We start from the raw sequence: 19152 nt of genomic DNA, 5'->3' as shown, positions 1-19152 counted from the left end.
CACCACTGTCAAGAACTTCATTAAACATAATTTCAAAATATGGAGCAAGTATTAATTCTCTTTTAACAAAGTCAGGTGGAATTCCACCCATGCCTCATAGCTGTGACGACCTCCCATTTACTTATAGGGTTGTATAAAACGCCAGAATTATTGCATCTTTCACATGCTAGAACCAAATTTATATTGAGACATGCACAGTTACGGTACGTCTGGACGCATTGTGCATGTAAGTAATGAACAAACACAGCATTGTGGTATGTGTGTAAGCTATGAACAAAGACAGCATGGTGGTATGTATGTAAGAGATTAACAAACAAAGCATGACGGTGTGCTGGTAAGAGATGAAAAAACACAGCATGGTGGTATGTATGTAAGGTATGAACAAACACAGGAGGGTGGTATGTATGTAAGGGTTGAACAAACGCAACATGGGGGTATGTATGTAAGAGATTAACAAACAAAGAATGACCGTCTACATGTAAGCTATGAACAAACACAGGATGACTGTGTGCAAGTAAGGGATTAACAAAGACAACATACGGTGTGCATGTAAGGGATGAACAAACACACCATGTTGGTATGTATTTAAGAGATTAACAAACAAAGCATGACTTTGTGCATGTAAGAAATGAACAAACACAGCATGGTGGTGTGTATACAAGTGATGAACAAACGCAGCATGACATTGGATGGTGGTATGTATCTTTGTAAGAGATGAACAAACACAGCATGGCGGTATGTATGCAAGTGATGAACAAACACAGCATGGGGGTATGTATGTAAGGGATGAACAAACACAGCACGGGGGTATGTATGTAAGGGATGAAGAAACACAGCATGCCCGTGTACATGTTAGAGACGAACAAACACAGCATGACTGTGTGCATGTAAGAGATTATCAAACACAGCTGGGTGGTATGCATGTAAGAGATTAACAAACACAGCATGATGGTATGCATGTAAGAGATTAAGAAACAGAGGATGACGGTGTGCATGTAAGATATTAAGAAGCACCATGGTGGTATGGATGTAGAAGATTAACAAACACTGTGTGCATATAAGAGATGAACAAACACAGCATGGCCGTGTGCATGTAAGAGATGAACAAACACTCCATGGTGGTATGTATGTAAGGTATGAACAAACAAAGCATGACGTTATGCATGTGAAAGATTAACAAACACAGTATGACCGTGTGCATGTACGGGATGAACAAATGCTGTGTGGTATGTATGTAAGCGATGAACAAACACAGCAAGACCGTATGCATGTAAGAGATGAACAAACACAACATAATGGTGTGCATGTGAGAGATGAACAAACACATCATGGTGGTATTTATGTAAGAGATTTACAAACTCAGCTTGACTTTGTGCATGTAAGAAATGAAGAAACACAGCATGGTGGTATGTATGTACGAGATTAACACACACAGCATGGCAGTATGCATATAGGAGATTAACAAGCACAACATGACTGTGTGCATGTAGGGTATTAACAAACACAGAATGGTGGTATGCATATAAGGTATTAACAAACACGGCATGGTGGTGTGCATGTAAGAGATGAACAAACAAAGCATGACTGTGTGCGTGTAGGGGATTAACAAACACAATATAATAGTATGCATGAAAGGGTAAACCAAGAAAAGTGTTACGTAGTTCCAAGCAGTTACTTACTTGTGTGTGCTTATTTCTTGAAACAAACAGAGAGTTATTACATACACATTTTACTATATAAATTCAAAGGATAATAAGCTGCAAGTGCTAGTTGGAACGCAAACAGACAAGCGGTTTTTGATAATGCGAAAGTTAACAGTATTCATGTCTTGCATCTGTAATGTATTTGTATGTTAAATATGTACTGCTAGACACATATTAGATGATCCTGCGCACTAAACGTATTAGTGACAAGAGAGGCGGTACAACGAATTGGGCGAGCACCCTTAGCTGCTACAGGTAGCTTGACGATTATACACGTGCAGTACATGCTAACCGTGACATGAAATCAACACCGCATATTCCTTCGAATGATAAGACTGCAATTTCAGGCATAAGATACTGATATTCCACGCTAACCTTTAGTTAAGGCGAAGACAAATAGATGATTGGGGCATTGATAAGCATTTTAGATATTCAACAATTTTGTTTAAAAAAACCCAGGAAAGTGTCATTTGCTTCGTGAAATGGATCTGTGGTCCTAAACATATTTGCTCAGTATATTGTGTTGATTCAATTCGTTGGGATTGTACCTGTTCCCAAATCGAGTGTGCTATAACAATGCAGGCGTGAAACGCACGGGGAAAATGAACTTCTCGATATTTATCAGACAACCTGTTTCCCTCTTGTTTCAAGTGGATTGTTCTGAGGGGCGTTCCCAAGTATGCAAATTGGGGTCATTTGTCAGATCGTGGATCATCTTATATGTGTTTACCAGTAATTTTGTCTCACTTTTAGCACAGTCTGTACTATGTAAAATATGTAAGAGTGTAATTTTCTTGTCACATGGAGAGTAGTAGCGTTTTTCCATGTTGCTGACATCCACGCCAAACTTTGCCACCTGTGTGACACAGCATGGGGGTATGTATGTAGCGGTCAGTCGCAGATAGATGGGTCACAAGTTCTGTGAAACTGGTTGACTGAACTCTCAATATTTGCTGTTTTCTAATGATAGTGAGTGAGTGACTTTTACACACCCAGCAATATTTCATCTATATGGAGGCGATCTGTATATAATTGAATTTGGACCAGATAATCTTGAGACTAACATCATAAACATAGATCTACGCCATTGAGATACAATGGTGGTGGTGAATGTACTATTCCAATGGCATGTATATCGGTTGTTTAGTGGCCTTCAGAGCCACTGAAGTAGTAGAACTGAACTGAACTGTAGTAGTAGAACACTTTGGACCCTGTAAAAACACACAGCGACAAGTCTTTGTTGGTGTTTTATTCATCGCTCGGAATAAGGTCAAGTCTTGAGGTATGACGTGAATCTTATTGGAGTTGAGATTACAGAATGATATACACGTCCTGCATATGTGTGATCTGTTCGTGTGTTGTTAGTGCATGTTGTGCATGAGCTGTACTTGTGTTGTTAGTGCATGTTGTGCATGAGCTGTACTTGTGTTGTTAGTGTGTGTTGTGCATGAGACTTATTTCCGTTGTTGGCGTTGTATTGTGAACGTGTTATCTGCACGTGTCCTGCACGTGTTCTGTAATTTATGAGCGGGGATAGCCACAGTGGCACCGACCGTCGATGCAGTGGAGGGTGGCTAATGGCGTACACACACACTGCATGAAGTGGTTCTCGTAACGGTGAATGCAGTCAGCTTGTTTGTTACATCGCCCTGTCAACACAGAAACACGACATGGTCATAAACTCACTGACACATCCGTCAAATAGAAACTGTCCAAACAAGACACTGGTGTAAATGAAATGCCCTTGAATAACTAAGTATAACTCAGTATGACAAAACTCTTCAAAATAATAATAAGAGGAAAAAGAAACACACAGGTCCAATATATGAAATACATATGTCGGATAAAATTGGACATAGGTATTATTGTCATTGTCAGCATCATTCAGTTCACTCACTCACTCGCTGCACACACACACACACACATACACACACACACACACACACACACACACACACACACACACACACAAGGAGGCGTTCAGGTCAGTGCCTGGTGACACTATCCCTTACAGGTGTCACCGCCATGGAAGGGATTGCACAAGTCGTTAAATTTTGGGTTGGGACGTCTTCGCCATTACTTCTGCAACACGTAGCAGGTTCTGCGAGTGTCTGACGACGATGGTGACGTTTACAGACGCGTCTGTCAAGTTCGTCCTTTAAGTGTTCGATCGGGTTCAGATCAGGTGATGAGGAAAGCCAGGGGGTACATTGTCGTTTGTACTGGCCAGGTAGACCTGTTACACGAGCTGTATGGGGTCGGGCGTTGTCGTTTTGAAATAAGAAGTTGAAGAAGTTTAAGAAGTTGGAGGACATGAGGTCGCAGGATTTGCTCGATCAACCACCATTAGCTCTGACCTACCCTTGTAGAACATGGCTCCTATCACCATGACGCTTTCTACAACAAATCTGTGCGTCTGTCGAAAACAGTTCGGCTCAAAGCGTTCTTGTTGACGTCGATAGATACGTTGTCTTCCATCCCGTCTTTGCGGGAAGAATCGCGTTTCATAGCTGAACCAAGCGCCATGGAAACAGTTCCTCAGGTTCCATGCATGTATGCATGTTACACCACTGGATACGACCTTGTCGGTGTTAGTTGTGCCAGGATAGGTACAACTTGTGTTCTATATGCTGGAATTCCCATTTTTCTCATTCGATGTCCGATGGTTTGGTCAGAGTCTTTGAAGACCAAGCTCCTGTGCTGCATTGCACGTTGCTTTAGCTGATGTCTGACGTCGATGAAATAGCTGAAAAATCTGGATAGATCGGCCCTGAGCTGGAGTGGTGACTCATGGTCTTCCACTTCCATGCCATAATCCAGATACGATGCTGTGATGGAGTCCCAAAAGTACAATGGCGATATGTCGTCAGTTGCATTCAAGTTTTGATTTTGCATTGTTGATCTTCCTTTACATGGTAAATTTCTGAATGAAATGATGAATTTGGTTTGCCGTTTTATAGTCGATGTCTCACCTCATGTTTCTGGCAACACAATTCATGGCAACACAATTTTGAATGCACTTTTCATATATCGTTTTCACTTTTAGGATGCGTTTGGTCGCGACGGGATTGAACAATATTGGGGAAGAGTCACTACTCACCATGTTCGGGTTGGGGGTCACAAAGACCGAGGCATGTGCACAGGTTGTCCAGGCAATGCGGGGGGTCTCCTGTCGTGCATGTCGTAAGTGTGCAGTTGGAGGGCAGCACGCACATCTCGCCGCTCACTAGCACAACTGAAGCAGAACACGTGCACAGTAGACACACACAAGTTATGAAAAACATTTCCCTCATTTGGTAAAATCAACTCAACACTGACACCAATTGATCCGGCGTGTAGGTAGGTAGGTAGGAGACTAGGTAGGTAGGTGTAATAGTTGGGTAGGTAGGTAACTAAGAAGGTAGGTAGGTGGGTGGGTGTAGTAGGTGGATAACTGGGTAGGTAGGTAGGCAGGTAGGTGCGTAGTTAGTTAGATAGGTGGGTAGGAAAGTAGGTTAGTGGGACGGTCAGAGGGTAGGTAGGTAGGGGGCTGGGCAGGTAAGTAAGTAAGAGGGTAGGTCGGTAAATAGGTAAGTGGGTGGGTGTAGAAGGTGGATGGGTATTTGGGTAGGTAGTTAGGTAGGTAGGTAGATGGATAGGTAGGTGGGTAAGTAAGTAGGAGAGCAAGTAGGAGGGTAGGAAGGTAGATGGGCAGGTAATTAGGTGGGTGGGTATGCAGGTAGGAGAGTAGGCAAGTGGGTATGTAGGAGGTTAAGTAGGTAGGTGGCTGTTTAGGTAAGTAGGTAGGAGGGTAGGTCGGTAAATAGGTAGGTTGGTAGGTAGGTAATAGTTGAAGTAGATGGGTAGGCATGTAGGTGTAGTAGGTGGGTAGGGTGTGGGCAGGTAGATAGGTGCAGAGTGAGTGAGTGAGTTTTACGCCGCTTTTAGCAATATTCCATCGGAAAATGGGCCTCACACATTGCACCCATGTGGGGAATCGAACCCGGGTCTTCGGCATGACGAGCGAACGCTTTAACCAATAGGCTACCCCACCGCCCCGATAGGTGCAGAAGATGGGTAGGTACGTACGTGTAGTAGGTGGGTAGGTAGGTAGGTAAGTAGGTAGATAGGTAGGTAGCTGGGGGTAGTAGGTGAGATGGTAGGTACGTAGGTAGGTAGATAGGTATAGTAGGTGTGCAGGTAAGTAAGTGTGAAAGGTGGGTATGTAGGGAGGTATGTAAGTATTTGTAGTAGAATAAGAATCAGAATTTTAATCAACTTGGGGTAAGCCGTGTAACAAACGATCATAGTTTCCAGTCGCCATTATTGATTTGTAATACAAGGGTGTATACGCTGAAGATGGAACGGAGAAACAAATGCCTGTGTGGTACATGATGACTGTTAACTCGGACCATCCGTACTTGTCCTCGGAATTTCATTTAATGTTCATACCCCCTTGTAATACAAACCGATAATAGCGATTTGAAACTATGATGGTTGTCACACAGCTTTTTTCCCAAGTTGATTAAAATTCTGAGATATAAATGCTCAACAGGTTTTGGCAAGGTAAAATTAGGAGGATTCGCAATCTTAATTATTTAGTTGATTTATTTTCAAGTGAAATTGATTGGTATGTGTACTATTTGCTTTCAATAATCTGAATACTGATGATTTAATGCTGACTTTACATTGGAACAGAAATCGTTATGTATTCTAGTTACGAACCACAGACGGCAAGGGAGAGCAGGATCGGCGTACTCGTCAACATTCCGTAGCGTGGGAGGAATATCACTGTGAACTAGATAGATAAGTAATAAAAGTACACCTCGTGACATTCCCTGACATTTGGGTATCACCTAAGTCACCTGACTTGTTTTATTGTGAAGGTGACGGATCTACCGGTGTCAGATGACCGGGTGTTTGTGTTTTGAATGCCTCTCTTCTATCAATGAACACGACATTTTAGTTTGTACGGTTCTACTTACGAAATCTGCCAGTTCAGGTTTGTTTAAATAGCAACGTTTTAGCAAACCGCCTATGAACAAAATGTCCCTTTTAAAACAACATGAAAGTGCTATAAGTTTTATCATTAAGGAGGCGATATTCCTCACGTGATTTCGACGCTGTGAACTGCAGGATTTAGCAACAAACCTAACGAATGGCCACATACCGGTAATACGTATTCTTTGAAAAAATCCAAACAATATGCTGCCAAAACAGTAACATTTTCATCAACACGCCATCGCGTTTATCAGTGTAGTTCTATATAGTGTTCCTTCTTTCTACACCTATGCACATGCTACACCTGTACCTGAAAACCTACTCATGACTACTGGTGAAAACTGTAAACATCCGTCGTGGGGACATAATATTACACGTATGAGTTACGTCAAATGTGTGTCACTATGTAATTGTGATTATGAACCAGTTCGGAGTGTTACTGTTCACTGCTATCTACTATGGAACAATGTAAAGGCTCCAATACACTAATTTCGAACTGACAGAAATCAAGTTTCGTTTCTCCCCTGTTTCTTCATACCTGCTCCAGATGGATATCTGTTTTGTTTCCACGATGTATCTTGGCCACGGCTTCAGATGGTTATGTGCCGTGTTTCTATCCTGTTTCTGCATAGGGTCAACTCCAGTTCTGGAGACACATCAGATATTTTCAACAAGGCATCCAAGCTATCTACAGTATAATTATTGTATTGTGGAGTCTACGGTACATCAGACTGGCCTCAGAAGTTTGAAGAATTTTACAGCCGCTGCTTTTAGTTGATGCTGAACCATTGCCATGCATTTTGTGGCAGTAAAATCTCCACCTGTGGATTCATTTAGAAAGACTGACGCAGCACTTCCTCCCTCGGACAGATGCGCCTCTCTCTCTGAGCGTGGTCAAACAAAGTTGCTTCTTGAGTGTGGCGTTATGTCATATCGGCATCATTCCACTCATATAGTGACGAGATCAGGTCAGACACAACAGACACATCACTGAATGTGGAGTGAGTGAGTTTTGATTATATGGCGGTGGTCTGTAAATAATCGAGTCCGGACCAGACAACCCAGTGATCAACAGCATGAGAAGCGATCAGCGCAATTGGGAACCGAGCCGCTTACATGCATCAGCCAAGTCAGGGAGCCTGACCACCCGATCCCTTTAGTCTCCTCTTACGACAAGCATGACTCACTGAGGACCAGTACTACCCAGACCTTCAGGTGTACACTGTTGGTGGAGATGTGTTACAAGTGTGTATCGAGATGAGTGCCTTGTGTGTATCTAGATGTGTGTGCTGTTTGCCAGGTTGAAGTTATTCCGGGAGCTTTGCTTCCATTGGTTTGTAATTTGCTCTGTAGTCATTTCCTCATTATCGTTAATCTGACTAATTTCTGAAAAGGCTTCTCTTCAGCTCAGCACTGATTGTAATCAATAAGCCATTAAGAGGATCGGGATTGTAAAACGTCTGTATTTCTTTAACATGTCGCTTCCTGACCAGGCTTGTGCTGAGAAACAGTGTTTGATGCTGTTTCAACCACTGCCTCGAACTGCCGTACTGAAAACTGAAAACTTCACAGGCGTGGTATTCATACCGCGTTCAGCCTCCACCAGTCTCGCGAGGGCCTCAATCTCGTTTCCACGTTAAACCCTTCACTGACTGGGTCCGGGCTGATATTGCGAATTCAAGCTGGTTTGAGCAGTAAGATAACCAATTTGGCATTTAGAATAAACTATATTGTTTCACATTTCATGTAATACATATCTATAAATCTAAGTAATCTAAGTAAAAACACGTTCTGTTTATGCTGTGTATATAAACGTCCATATCTATTTTCCTTCTCCGCCCCGATACTGACATGATCAGACACGATTTGTATTGCTTTGTTGAAGGCTTTGATGTTTTTACAGGCATTCCAGCGTAAACTTAAAACCGTATATGGAAATCTTGAAATCAGCTCTCAGCTCCTTACGTTTATCGGGTAGATTTTCTGCTTTCGTTAAATGTTAAGATGTAAAACATATAACTCCATAATGTCGTAGGATGCAAGTTTAGGGAACATAACTTCATAATTTTGTCTCATAACTTTTAGTATGCTGTTATGACTGACAGATACACGACATTGCTGCTGTATTGCTTACAATTGCCAACAGCACTTAAACGATTTGTTTATGACATTCCCCCTGTGTCGAGCAATAGTCCAACGGTCAACATTCCTTTTATGTCGAGCAATAGCTCAATGACCAACATTCCATCTGTGTTGAGCAATAGTAAAACAGACAACATTCCCTTTATGTCGAGCAATAATCCAACAGTCAACATTCCCATTGTGTCGAGCAACAGTTCGACAGTCAAAATTCCCTTTATGTCGAGAAACAGTCCAACAGTTAACATTCCATCTATGTCGAGCAATAGTCCAACAGTCAATATTCTCTGTATGTCGAACAGCAGTCCAACAGTCAACGTTCCCTTTATGTAGAGCAATAGCTCAACAATCAACGATCTATCTATGTCGAACAACAGTACAACAGTCAACATTCCCTCTGTGTCGAGCAATAGCCCAACAGTCAACATTCCCCTTACGTCGAGCAATAATCCAACAGTCAACATTCCCTCTTTGTCGAGCAATAGTCCAACAGTCAACGTTCCCTTCATGTCGAGCAATAGTCCAACGTGTCCTTGCCATGTGTTTATAACGCTGCAGCTGCTTGGACAGCACACGCCCATCTCTTCGTGAGCCCCTAGTTATCTGCTCTAGGTGACATCGACACGCCCATCTCTACGTGAGCCCCTAGTTATCTGCTCTAGGTGATATCGACACGCCCATCTCTTCGTGAGCCCCTAGTTATCTGCTCTAGGTGATATCGACACGCCCATCTCTACGTGAGCCCCTAGTTATCTGCTCTAGGTGATATCGACACGCCCATCTCTCCGTGAGCCCCTAGTTATCTGCTCTAGGTGATATCGACACGCCCATCTCTTCGTGAGCCCCTAGTTATCTGCTCTAGGTGATATCGACTCGCCGGATCTGTTATGAGCATGGAAAAGGATTTTTCACTTTTATTTATTCACAACTCGTTTACAGACATACCATATTATATACAACATTCTCAAACGGACATACCATAATGTATAACATTCTCAGTCGAACATACCATACAATAAATAACATTCTTAGACGGACAAACCAGTGTCACGGTATGTTCATAATGGATTAAGGTAGATGACCATCTGCCATAAGTCACATCAAATATATGTCAAGATAAGCCTGTTAAGATATGTCGGTCTGTAGGTCTTGTGGTATCTCATCACATCGTTAAGCATGCAGACATTGTCAGAAACAAATGCCATCTGAGGTTTCCAGAGAAAAGCTATGTGCAGAGTTGGATTTCCTCATTAATGTCATCTGTGTCACATCTGTGACTGGGACATCTATGTCATCTGTCACATTTGGTCAGCAGACCTTTCGCCAAGAACTGGACATCTCACAGGGCATCAGCTGGGCTACATCGCTTATCCGTTTCTCTCGGCACACCAGATTGCTCGGATTGTTAAAAATCACTGAAACCTGACAGATGTAAGACTCCGGAAGATTGACGATCTTATTAAGATGCTTTTTGGCGGTCCAATGGCCAAGGACAAACCGACACAAACTAGAAATAAGACACATGAGTGAAGTTGAGTAAAGAGTAACAAGAATGAAAAACAAATATTCCTGAACCTGCATCTTTCGAATGCATATTATGTAGAGCAATATTCTATTGCGTTATTACCATTTTCCATTTTTTACTTACATTTGGACATCACTTTTCAGTGAGTGCAAGAGTGCAAAATAATCAGGATTTCAAAGAGTGCAATGCCATTCCTTGTCCGGCATTGTTTGACCAGGGCTCTATTTAATTCTTTAGTGTCTGGTTTATGTTGGACACATGGATGATATTTCCAACCCGTCGCATCATCAAATATTTACCAACACTATATTATTAGGACTATAATGATGTCCACTGCTGACATTGACCCCTAAATATAAATTAGTATGTTCGTTGGCATGTGAACAGAGACCAGTGTAACATACCACATATTTGGATGTTACCAGGTTATGGATATCCAACGTGAACATTCAGCTCCATGTGGTCATCACTGACCATCGGGATAACACACATTGTCCTTACACGGAGTCTTATAGCCTACTAGAACTGGTTATCTCGTGCCAGCAATCCAGTCCCGCATACAACGCTATGGCTTCTGAAGACGTGACTGTCAGAACGCGTCCCCTCCAGGTAAATGTACAACACAGGATGTGCTGAGGGCATAGGATGGAGGCGACCAGGATGATTAACGGAAACTATACACCCTTGTAGAATCGTACCGAACGATTCATGTTACATGCTAATGTTACATACGGTTAACCAACCGTGCGTGAATCTGCGAGTGAGACTCATCTTTTTGACCAGACAGAACTTTGGTTGCTGAAGAGAGCACATGACGACAGCACGTGACGTTCACTGGGAATCCAGACATTTGCCATTTACTTCAGGACATTCAAAGTATTTTCATCCATGCGCAACAACCATGTTGTTTGACGTTTAGTTCACACGGTACAAGTAAGAAGACTTACAGATTCATTTCCAAGTCTGTGTCTGTCTATTCTCCGTTAGACGCTAGGCGGCACTGTAGCCTCCTGTTTTCACACAACACACAGTCTGTTCCGGAATGAATTCTCAAAGCTAGTATACAGGGAACCTGTAAAACGCCCTTGATTCAAGACAGACGTTCCGACTCCCGAGACTACAACAATGTTCCTTAGACTGAAATATGTGAGTGTACCCATAGAGTAGATTTATGTAAATGAAAGGAAAGAATTACACTTACTTATAGTAGCACCTATATACAGTCTAAACTCTCTACACGACATCATCTACATGCAGTCCACACCCTGCACGTGGTTACTGCTGCCGGTTCTTGTGCTGTGATAGTACCTGGAACCACAGGAGTCAAAATGACTTGATGCGTCCCGGTCGAGGTGGTCTGCATGGAAAGGGACATTGGCGTCTTTTTCCTTCACTTTCCTTAATTGAATGAATCGCAACATTCTCTTGAAACCATTCCTAAACTTTGGGTTCATCCAAAAGTAGACGAAGGGGTTGTAACAGGAGTGACTGGTCGCCAGCCACTGGATAGCGAGGAAGACGACGTTCATGTAGCTGTTGTTGTAGATGCTCTGGTCCCGGTCGCCCACCAAGGTGAGGACGTGCAGAGGTAACCAACACACAGCGTAGATCAACACCACCACGATGATCATCTTCACCATCTGTGGAAGGAAAACCTGGCTGAGTTAATCGACATACATATTGTCACATGGTATAACTCATCAGATGTTCACGGCCATCATTTTGTTCAACTTCTACATTTTGTTCAACATATGTCCACAATTATCGAATAAGGATTCAATTGACAGAACACACATTAGATGGGACCATTGTCTTCACTCACTCGCTCACTCGTTAACCTAATGCAACCGATACCTTATCACTTTATTCATCTTCATCTACACAACAGCCTAACACGTGGTGACGTCACCATACATAGTTCCACCTGAGTTTGCAATATGTTCAGTCCGCCTGTCAGTCTGACCGCTTTTCTCCTTGTGGCAAGCGAGCAAGACGAGCGTTCACACAAGGTTGCAGAGTCTAAGGTGGACCGCGTTTGGTGACCTGGGGCGCCTTTCTCGAGCTTTGCTAAGGCTAACTTTAACTTCCATTCTTTAACACTGCAATAAGGTTATCTTAGTGCTTTGTGAAAGGAGGCCATGGCAGCTGGCAACAGTGATAAATCTGAGGTTCACACAATTCTGAGAGCAATGATGAAGAGCTTGCATGTCACAGATGTGAAACGATTTCTCGTCGTGCTTCGACAGAAATGGCACCATAATCCATTGTTCAAAGAATCTATTCTGAAATTTGACAATGTTCTGGTGAACACGAAAATGATAAAATGAAGCTATCACCAGATTCTTGCACAGGTGCATTGTGTTGCATAAAGAGCGCACCATTCGACGAGTGTTCCATATCGTTCTTCGGCATGGAGACACGAATAAATCAGACATGTCCTATATTCCCACGCACTTATGGGAAGTCTTTCTTCTCCAACTATAAAAGCCGTTTTGTTCAAGGGCAAACAATGGCATGTTTGGGAGGATCGGCGGAGGAGGAGACAGCTACAATGTGGGTTTACCCGACGATCACCAGATAACGACCATAGACAGCACGTGAAACCATCGTTTTTAACGTCCAACACATCGCTAATGGCCACTCTGTAGAACAGTTATGTGCATTAACAGCAAATAATATGCCTCAGACATGTACACAGAAAACGCCCAGTGATAAATAGGCATAATATCTGTCTCCATTTATATAAATCTACACGTCCTATTTCTGCCCCAACTGCACAGTGAGTTACACAGGGGAACAGTATCACTTAATATATTGTCTTTCATCCAGTCAGCTGGAAAATGGCATAATACACCTGTCAGTATATTGCACACATTGCGTCCATATACCCTGTTCCCAGGGGAAAAACATCATGTAGTTGCAACGAGTGTTCTAGGCAGCCGAAGGGGAAACAGTATAACTTGCATTGTGTCCTCCACAAATATACATGAATAAGTATCATTAACACACAGCGAGTACTATAAACGGTCCGTAGGGGAAAAACGTCACATAACTACAGCTAGTGTTGTCGGAGTATTACTAATATTGACGATGTCGCGTAGACATGAATACACAATACCATTTAGAATGGGGTCAGATAACATATGTTATATTTGGGATTGCACTTTCTCAGTAAAGTGCAGATTCTACTACTTTGTTGGGTTGTGTGCCATGTGACATTCTTAATCGCCCTCCGATTCAGGCAGCTAATCGCCAGCAAACAAAGCCAGCCGCCTAACCCCCTCAGCTACGGCGACTTCAACTAGAATAATAATCCCATTTATAATATCCCGTTAGTCGCCTCTCCAGTGACATTAGAATGGGGTCAGATGTAGCATATGTTATATTTGGGATTATACTTTCTCAGTAAAGTACAGGTTCTGCTACCTTCTTGAGTTGAGAGTCGTGTGGGATTCGAACCCACACCCTCAGATTCAGGCAGCTAATCGCCAGCAAACAAAGCCGCTCAGGCACCGCGACTTTAAATCTGTTCTTAACCGAGAAAGTGTAAATCCCTTTTATAATATATGTCATACACACTTTGCAGGGGAATAGTATTGGGGTGTTATAAATAAGGCGATAGTACGCTGACTGACACAACAAGTGACCCTGGGTATACATATTAGATGTCAGGAATGAGGAGAATTCCGTTCATACGCAACCTACCCGTCTCTTGGATGCAGCCAGTCTGTTGTCCCGACCGGAGTCAGCTTCTCCAGGAGGCTTTTTAATCCACACGACATACCCGATACAGCCGTTTGTAAACGCGAGAACCGACAGAGGTAAAAAGTACTGTGTCACCATAATACCGATACTGTACACATACTTATGGAAGTCATTGTCCCATTTCTCCAGGCAGAGCCCGTTGGATGAAGGGTCGTTGGGGTACTGGGGTTTGGGAAATGATACCTTCGATTTGATGGCTGTTGGTAAAGGCAACGCGCATGACAGGAAGAGAATTACCACAATTATGACCAACAGGCGACTCTTTGACATCCGAGGTTTTAGAGGAAATAAGATGGCGACGAACCTGTCCAGGCTCATGGCGACCAAGGTGAGTGAGCTGACATATACCGCCACCACCTGCAGGTACTGCCACACCGGGCACATCACACTCCCGAACGGCCAGTACAGCTTGAGGTTAGCGAACACAGAGAACGGGTTGCAGATCACAGCCTTGATGATGTCACTTAGGGCCAGGGTGAGCAGGAAGAGGTTGGTTACAGTCCTCATCCGGTGATCGGAAAGGATGATGTAGCAGACGGCGAGGTTCCCGCTCACAGCGACGAGGATGATGAGGGTGTACATGAGGACGAGGATAATTGTGACGGTGAGGCTGACACCAGAGTCTCCTTGAGGGGCGCCTGAAGCGTTAGAAAAGAGTTCCGTTGTTTGCAAGAGGACTGAGTAGTTGTTTTGCCCACTCATCTTGATTCCCTCCGTCCTTCAGCAGCACGCGGTGGTGATTACAGACCTGAAACATAAATAATTGTACATCACAGGGAGGGACAATGATACTCAATGATTACGGACCTGAAGCATACAGAATTGTACATCACAGACAGGGACACAACTGCTGCCAGTACACATGATGTTGCTTACTTGCACCAGATTAACTGGAAGTGGAGTAATAGGTGGCACGATCAGTTGTCTCCTCGAAGACCTGGCTTCAATTTCCCAAATTGGATGTAACATTCTTATCCATTGTTTGTCTCCAACGCTTAGCGCTTTCTGTTGCAAGAACTTAGTGGCAAAACCTTACACAAGCATATCAAGTCATTCACTCACTACAACAAATTGGGGTTTTGGTCTGCTGAGCGGCACCATAAACCACTCCACTATCCCACCAACATGATACAACATACTGAAACAACATAGGCATCTTGTCGTGGTCTAGAAGTAACCCCATTGTTTCTTCCATCCTCAGATTACATTGTTCAATCCTTATATGTACACCCCATTAAAGGTTTCGAGTCACCAGAGGAATTATAAACACTTACATCAGTAAGGTGTTCTACACTGCATTTTGCCAAATATTCCATTCTGAGTAAAGGTACTGTTTACACATGAATGTATGCATTGTAAAACAAATTCGTGACGTTGACAAGATTATTGTCATGAATTCAATAAATTATAAAACTCAGTGAAAATTGGCTAATTCTTAGCAAAACTTTACACCAAAAGGCTGCCGTTCACATGCGTGATATTTGCAATTTTCAGCAATTGATGCATGATCCTCGTGCAGTTCATCGGCATAAGGTTTGCAGTTGGTTTCCCCAAGTTAATAGAGAAGTCAACCTTCGATGTAACCAGATCGAAGTCTCTTGAGACCCGCTTGGTTGTGTTTGATTGCTTTAAAATGTTTCATTTTTATTTCATAGCTGACGCTGTTTCTTTTTCGTAGCGTTCGTTTCTGAATGATTTAGTGTGGTTGATGCATCTCAGTTTGAAAGACCCAAGATTATGGAACCTCTGTATTGAAGAGAATCTGGACATTCTCAACAACAAAGGCAACAAGAAAAACAAAAGGAGTGAAATACTTTCAACCTGTCGGCATGGAAGCACACAATTCAAAGGAGAAAACAATTGCTCCAACCAAACTGATTTCAGTTTGTCTGATGATTGCCGAACAGAACACAAGGCTCTGAGAAACAAGCATGAAATAATCCAGGATACTAACTATATTTGTATTCTTCCTCCTCTGGAACATTCATCACCACACACCTTTCTTTGCCATCCAGGACAACAGATGTTGCTCTTTCCCGTCCTAGACATCCCACAGAGCTCTTTCCCGTCCTAGACATCCCACAGAGCTCTTTCCCGTCCTAGACATCCCACAGAGCTCTTTCCCGTCCTAGACATCCCACAGAGCTCTTTCCCGTCCTAGACATACCACAGAGCTCTTTCCCGTCCTAGACATCCCACAGAGCTCTTTCCCGTCCTAGACATCCCACAGAGCTCTTTCCCGTCCTGGATATCACACACCACTCTCTCTCCACTTTTCCGTCTTAGACTTTCCACAGAACTCATTCATGTCTGCGACATCACACACCACTCTCTCTCCCCTTTTCCGTCTTAGACTTTCCACAGAACTCATTCATGTCTGCGACATCACACACCACTCTCTCTCCCCTTTTCCGTCTTAGACTTTCCACAGAACTCATTCATGTCTGCGGCATCACACACCACTCTCTCTCCCCTTTTCCGACTTAGACTTTCCACAGAACTCATTCATGTCTGCGACATCACACACCACTCTCTCTCCCCTTTTCCGTCTTAGACTTTCCACAGAACTCATTCATGTCTGCGACATCACACACCGCTCTTTTCCTGTAGGACATTCCACTTCTTATGTGTATTTTCTAAGCTGTAAATCCAAATCGTTGCCAGTGGCAGTGAAATGGAAGAACGTCGATATTCCTCTTGTCCCTAATATCCATGGAGATAGCATACTTTGCACAAATCCTCAATGTTGAGGTGAATTTAAAGAACCCGTAAATCAGCTTTGCAAATGATCAAATATTCGTTTATTGATTGCAACTTCCTGATATAACATTATTCTACAACAAATTAAAGGAAACACTCGATTTCAATTAGTCTGAAACTATGGTGGCTGATTAGGGCCATCGCTTTCTCGCCTTATATTTTGGAGGCAAGAAAGCGATAAAGCGACATCGCGAGACGAGAAAGCGATAACACGAGACGGGAATGTGACAGCACACGACAAAGCGATATTACGACACGAGAAGGCGATATCATTGCGAGAGAAAGCGATACAGCAATAGAGCTAGAAAGCGATATTACTCACAATTCAGCCCTGTCAGTGCATGATTGACTATAACTGGAGCTCAATCGCCATTCGTAATTTCTCAATACTATTAAGTGGTTTTCAGGAATGTTCTTGTCCATGAATGGCATTCTTTGACTTGACATTGAGAGAATATCTAAGATAGATGTAGCCTTTCCTTTGGCATACTATTTGAACGCATACACTAGTCGTGTCGTGAAATACCCGAAACATTCATTTTGTGAAGTGACTAAAGGAATTACGTATTTTGTGCCACCACTGAACTGGAAATGTCTTAACCAACTTAAATGACACCAACCAATTAAAACATGATATTGTGTGACCAATGTGTCGGAAGTGCCAGATGAAAGGAAGGGACCAATGACAAATCAGACATCGTGATAGCACCAAGGCAACCGAATACAGTATATTCAACGACATCAAAACCATCATACTAAAATACAATCACTGCAACAACCCACATTAAGTGAGTGGGTGAGTGAGATTTATGTCGCTCTTAGCAATAATTCAACAAATTGGAACAATTTATGTTTGTGTCACTTTATTGTATTTCGCGGTAATCAAAATTACAGCTCTACTTTATTTGAATTATTACAGATGATACAATTTAATAACTGACGATCTTCACCTACATAAACCCAAACTGCCCAAACGTTCGTCCAATCAAAGCTGAAAATAGTACGCAGTTAAATGCTGCTATAACTAACCATAATGAGCTTCGATTTAGGGGCAGGCAGGCAGACAGATTGGTTGGATTGTTGTTTAACACTGAACACTATTCCAACTGTATGGCGGCAGTCTGTAACTAATCGAGTCTGGACAAGACAATCCAGTGATCAACATCAGGAGCATCGATCTCCCTGATTGGGTTACGATGACATGTGTCAGAGAGCCTGACCACCCCATCCCATCGGTCACCTCTTTGTTGCTGGAGACCAATGTTACCCCGGTAACATGGGGAGTGGGGATGGTACTGGTTATTGAGGCTTTGCTGGGTATTACCTTATTTTCTGATACTCGCGCGATCGCCTCTATGACGTCACGCTTTAACCAAGGGGATAAAAATTACTAGTAAAAAGATAAATACTTCTGTATTTGTGGAACTCTATGTTACGGAGTATATTTTTATACCTTCATCAGGTGTATGAAGAACGGAAAGCTATATACAAGCATTTGAAACAACCGTGATAAGATAACAAAGGAAGCCGATAGTTAATTAGCGCTAAATTGGTAGGGTCGTCCCATTTGTCCGGTCAGGTAATCCAATATAATCCAGTTTGAGTGTCGCGCTTGGGTTGCTGGCCCGTTATAGTAATTATAAGTGTCAGTGAGCTGAGTTCAGTTGTCAGTCAGTTACTGTCATTTACTCACTGATAAGGTGACATGTCTTTTTCCTAAGGTGGAGTGTAAGTAAGAGGTGGGTTTGCTTTATGTCATTGCAGTTATGGCAAATGCACAAGTTCCTTGTTTCTTTCCTAACTGTCTTAGAGGTCAGTATCAACTTTGGTACAAAAAATGTATTAAGTCTAGGAACAGTGACAGAATTCACAGAGACCGCTCTGCCACGACACTGACCGTCCAAAACAAAAAAGACACCAAGACTACGACCGGAGACAACGTCCTCCTAACATCGGACGGCAACAGAGACAAGATGCTCATCTTCACGATCGACTCCATCGAGTTATTACAATTTTGCACATCCCACAGAGAGAAGCCTTTTACATAGAAACATGATTCCTATTTAATGCTATCATGTTTAAGACACATGAAAAAATAGTGGAATACAACCTCAGAGCCTTGTAAGCAGGAACAAGAAGCATTATCTGAGATGAAACGATTATACCTGTCACTGCATCCCAGTGGAAGGCAGCAGTGAATTATTTGACAGAATCAGCTACCAAAATTTAGATCGAACATGATGTTCGTATTAACTTGTGGTTTGATTAGATTCTGAAACT

The 19152-nt window shown here is 42.7% G+C and overlaps 1 protein-coding gene across 1 annotated transcript in view; it reads right to left on the bottom strand.

The window, feature by feature from the left end:
- Positions 1–9734: 9734 nt before the first annotated feature.
- LOC137284320 (RYamide receptor-like) overlaps positions 9735–19152 on the bottom strand; it is a 43818-nt gene continuing 34400 nt past the window's right edge. Inside the window, exons 2-4 of the mRNA XM_067816087.1 lie at positions 14053–14860; positions 11549–11987; positions 9735–10329 (exon numbers count right to left, since the gene is read on the bottom strand). Coding sequence (XP_067672188.1) covers positions 11595–11987; positions 14053–14814 — 1155 coding nt within the window. The 5' untranslated portion in view covers positions 14815–14860 and the 3' untranslated portion in view covers positions 9735–10329; positions 11549–11594. The remainder of the gene's footprint in view (positions 10330–11548; positions 11988–14052; positions 14861–19152) is intronic.

Source organism: Haliotis asinina, chromosome 5, assembly GCF_037392515.1.
Source record: "Haliotis asinina isolate JCU_RB_2024 chromosome 5, JCU_Hal_asi_v2, whole genome shotgun sequence".
In the NCBI taxonomy this organism is placed as follows: domain Eukaryota; kingdom Metazoa; phylum Mollusca; class Gastropoda; order Lepetellida; family Haliotidae; genus Haliotis; species Haliotis asinina.
This window is presented reverse-complemented; position numbering and strand designations above follow the sequence as displayed.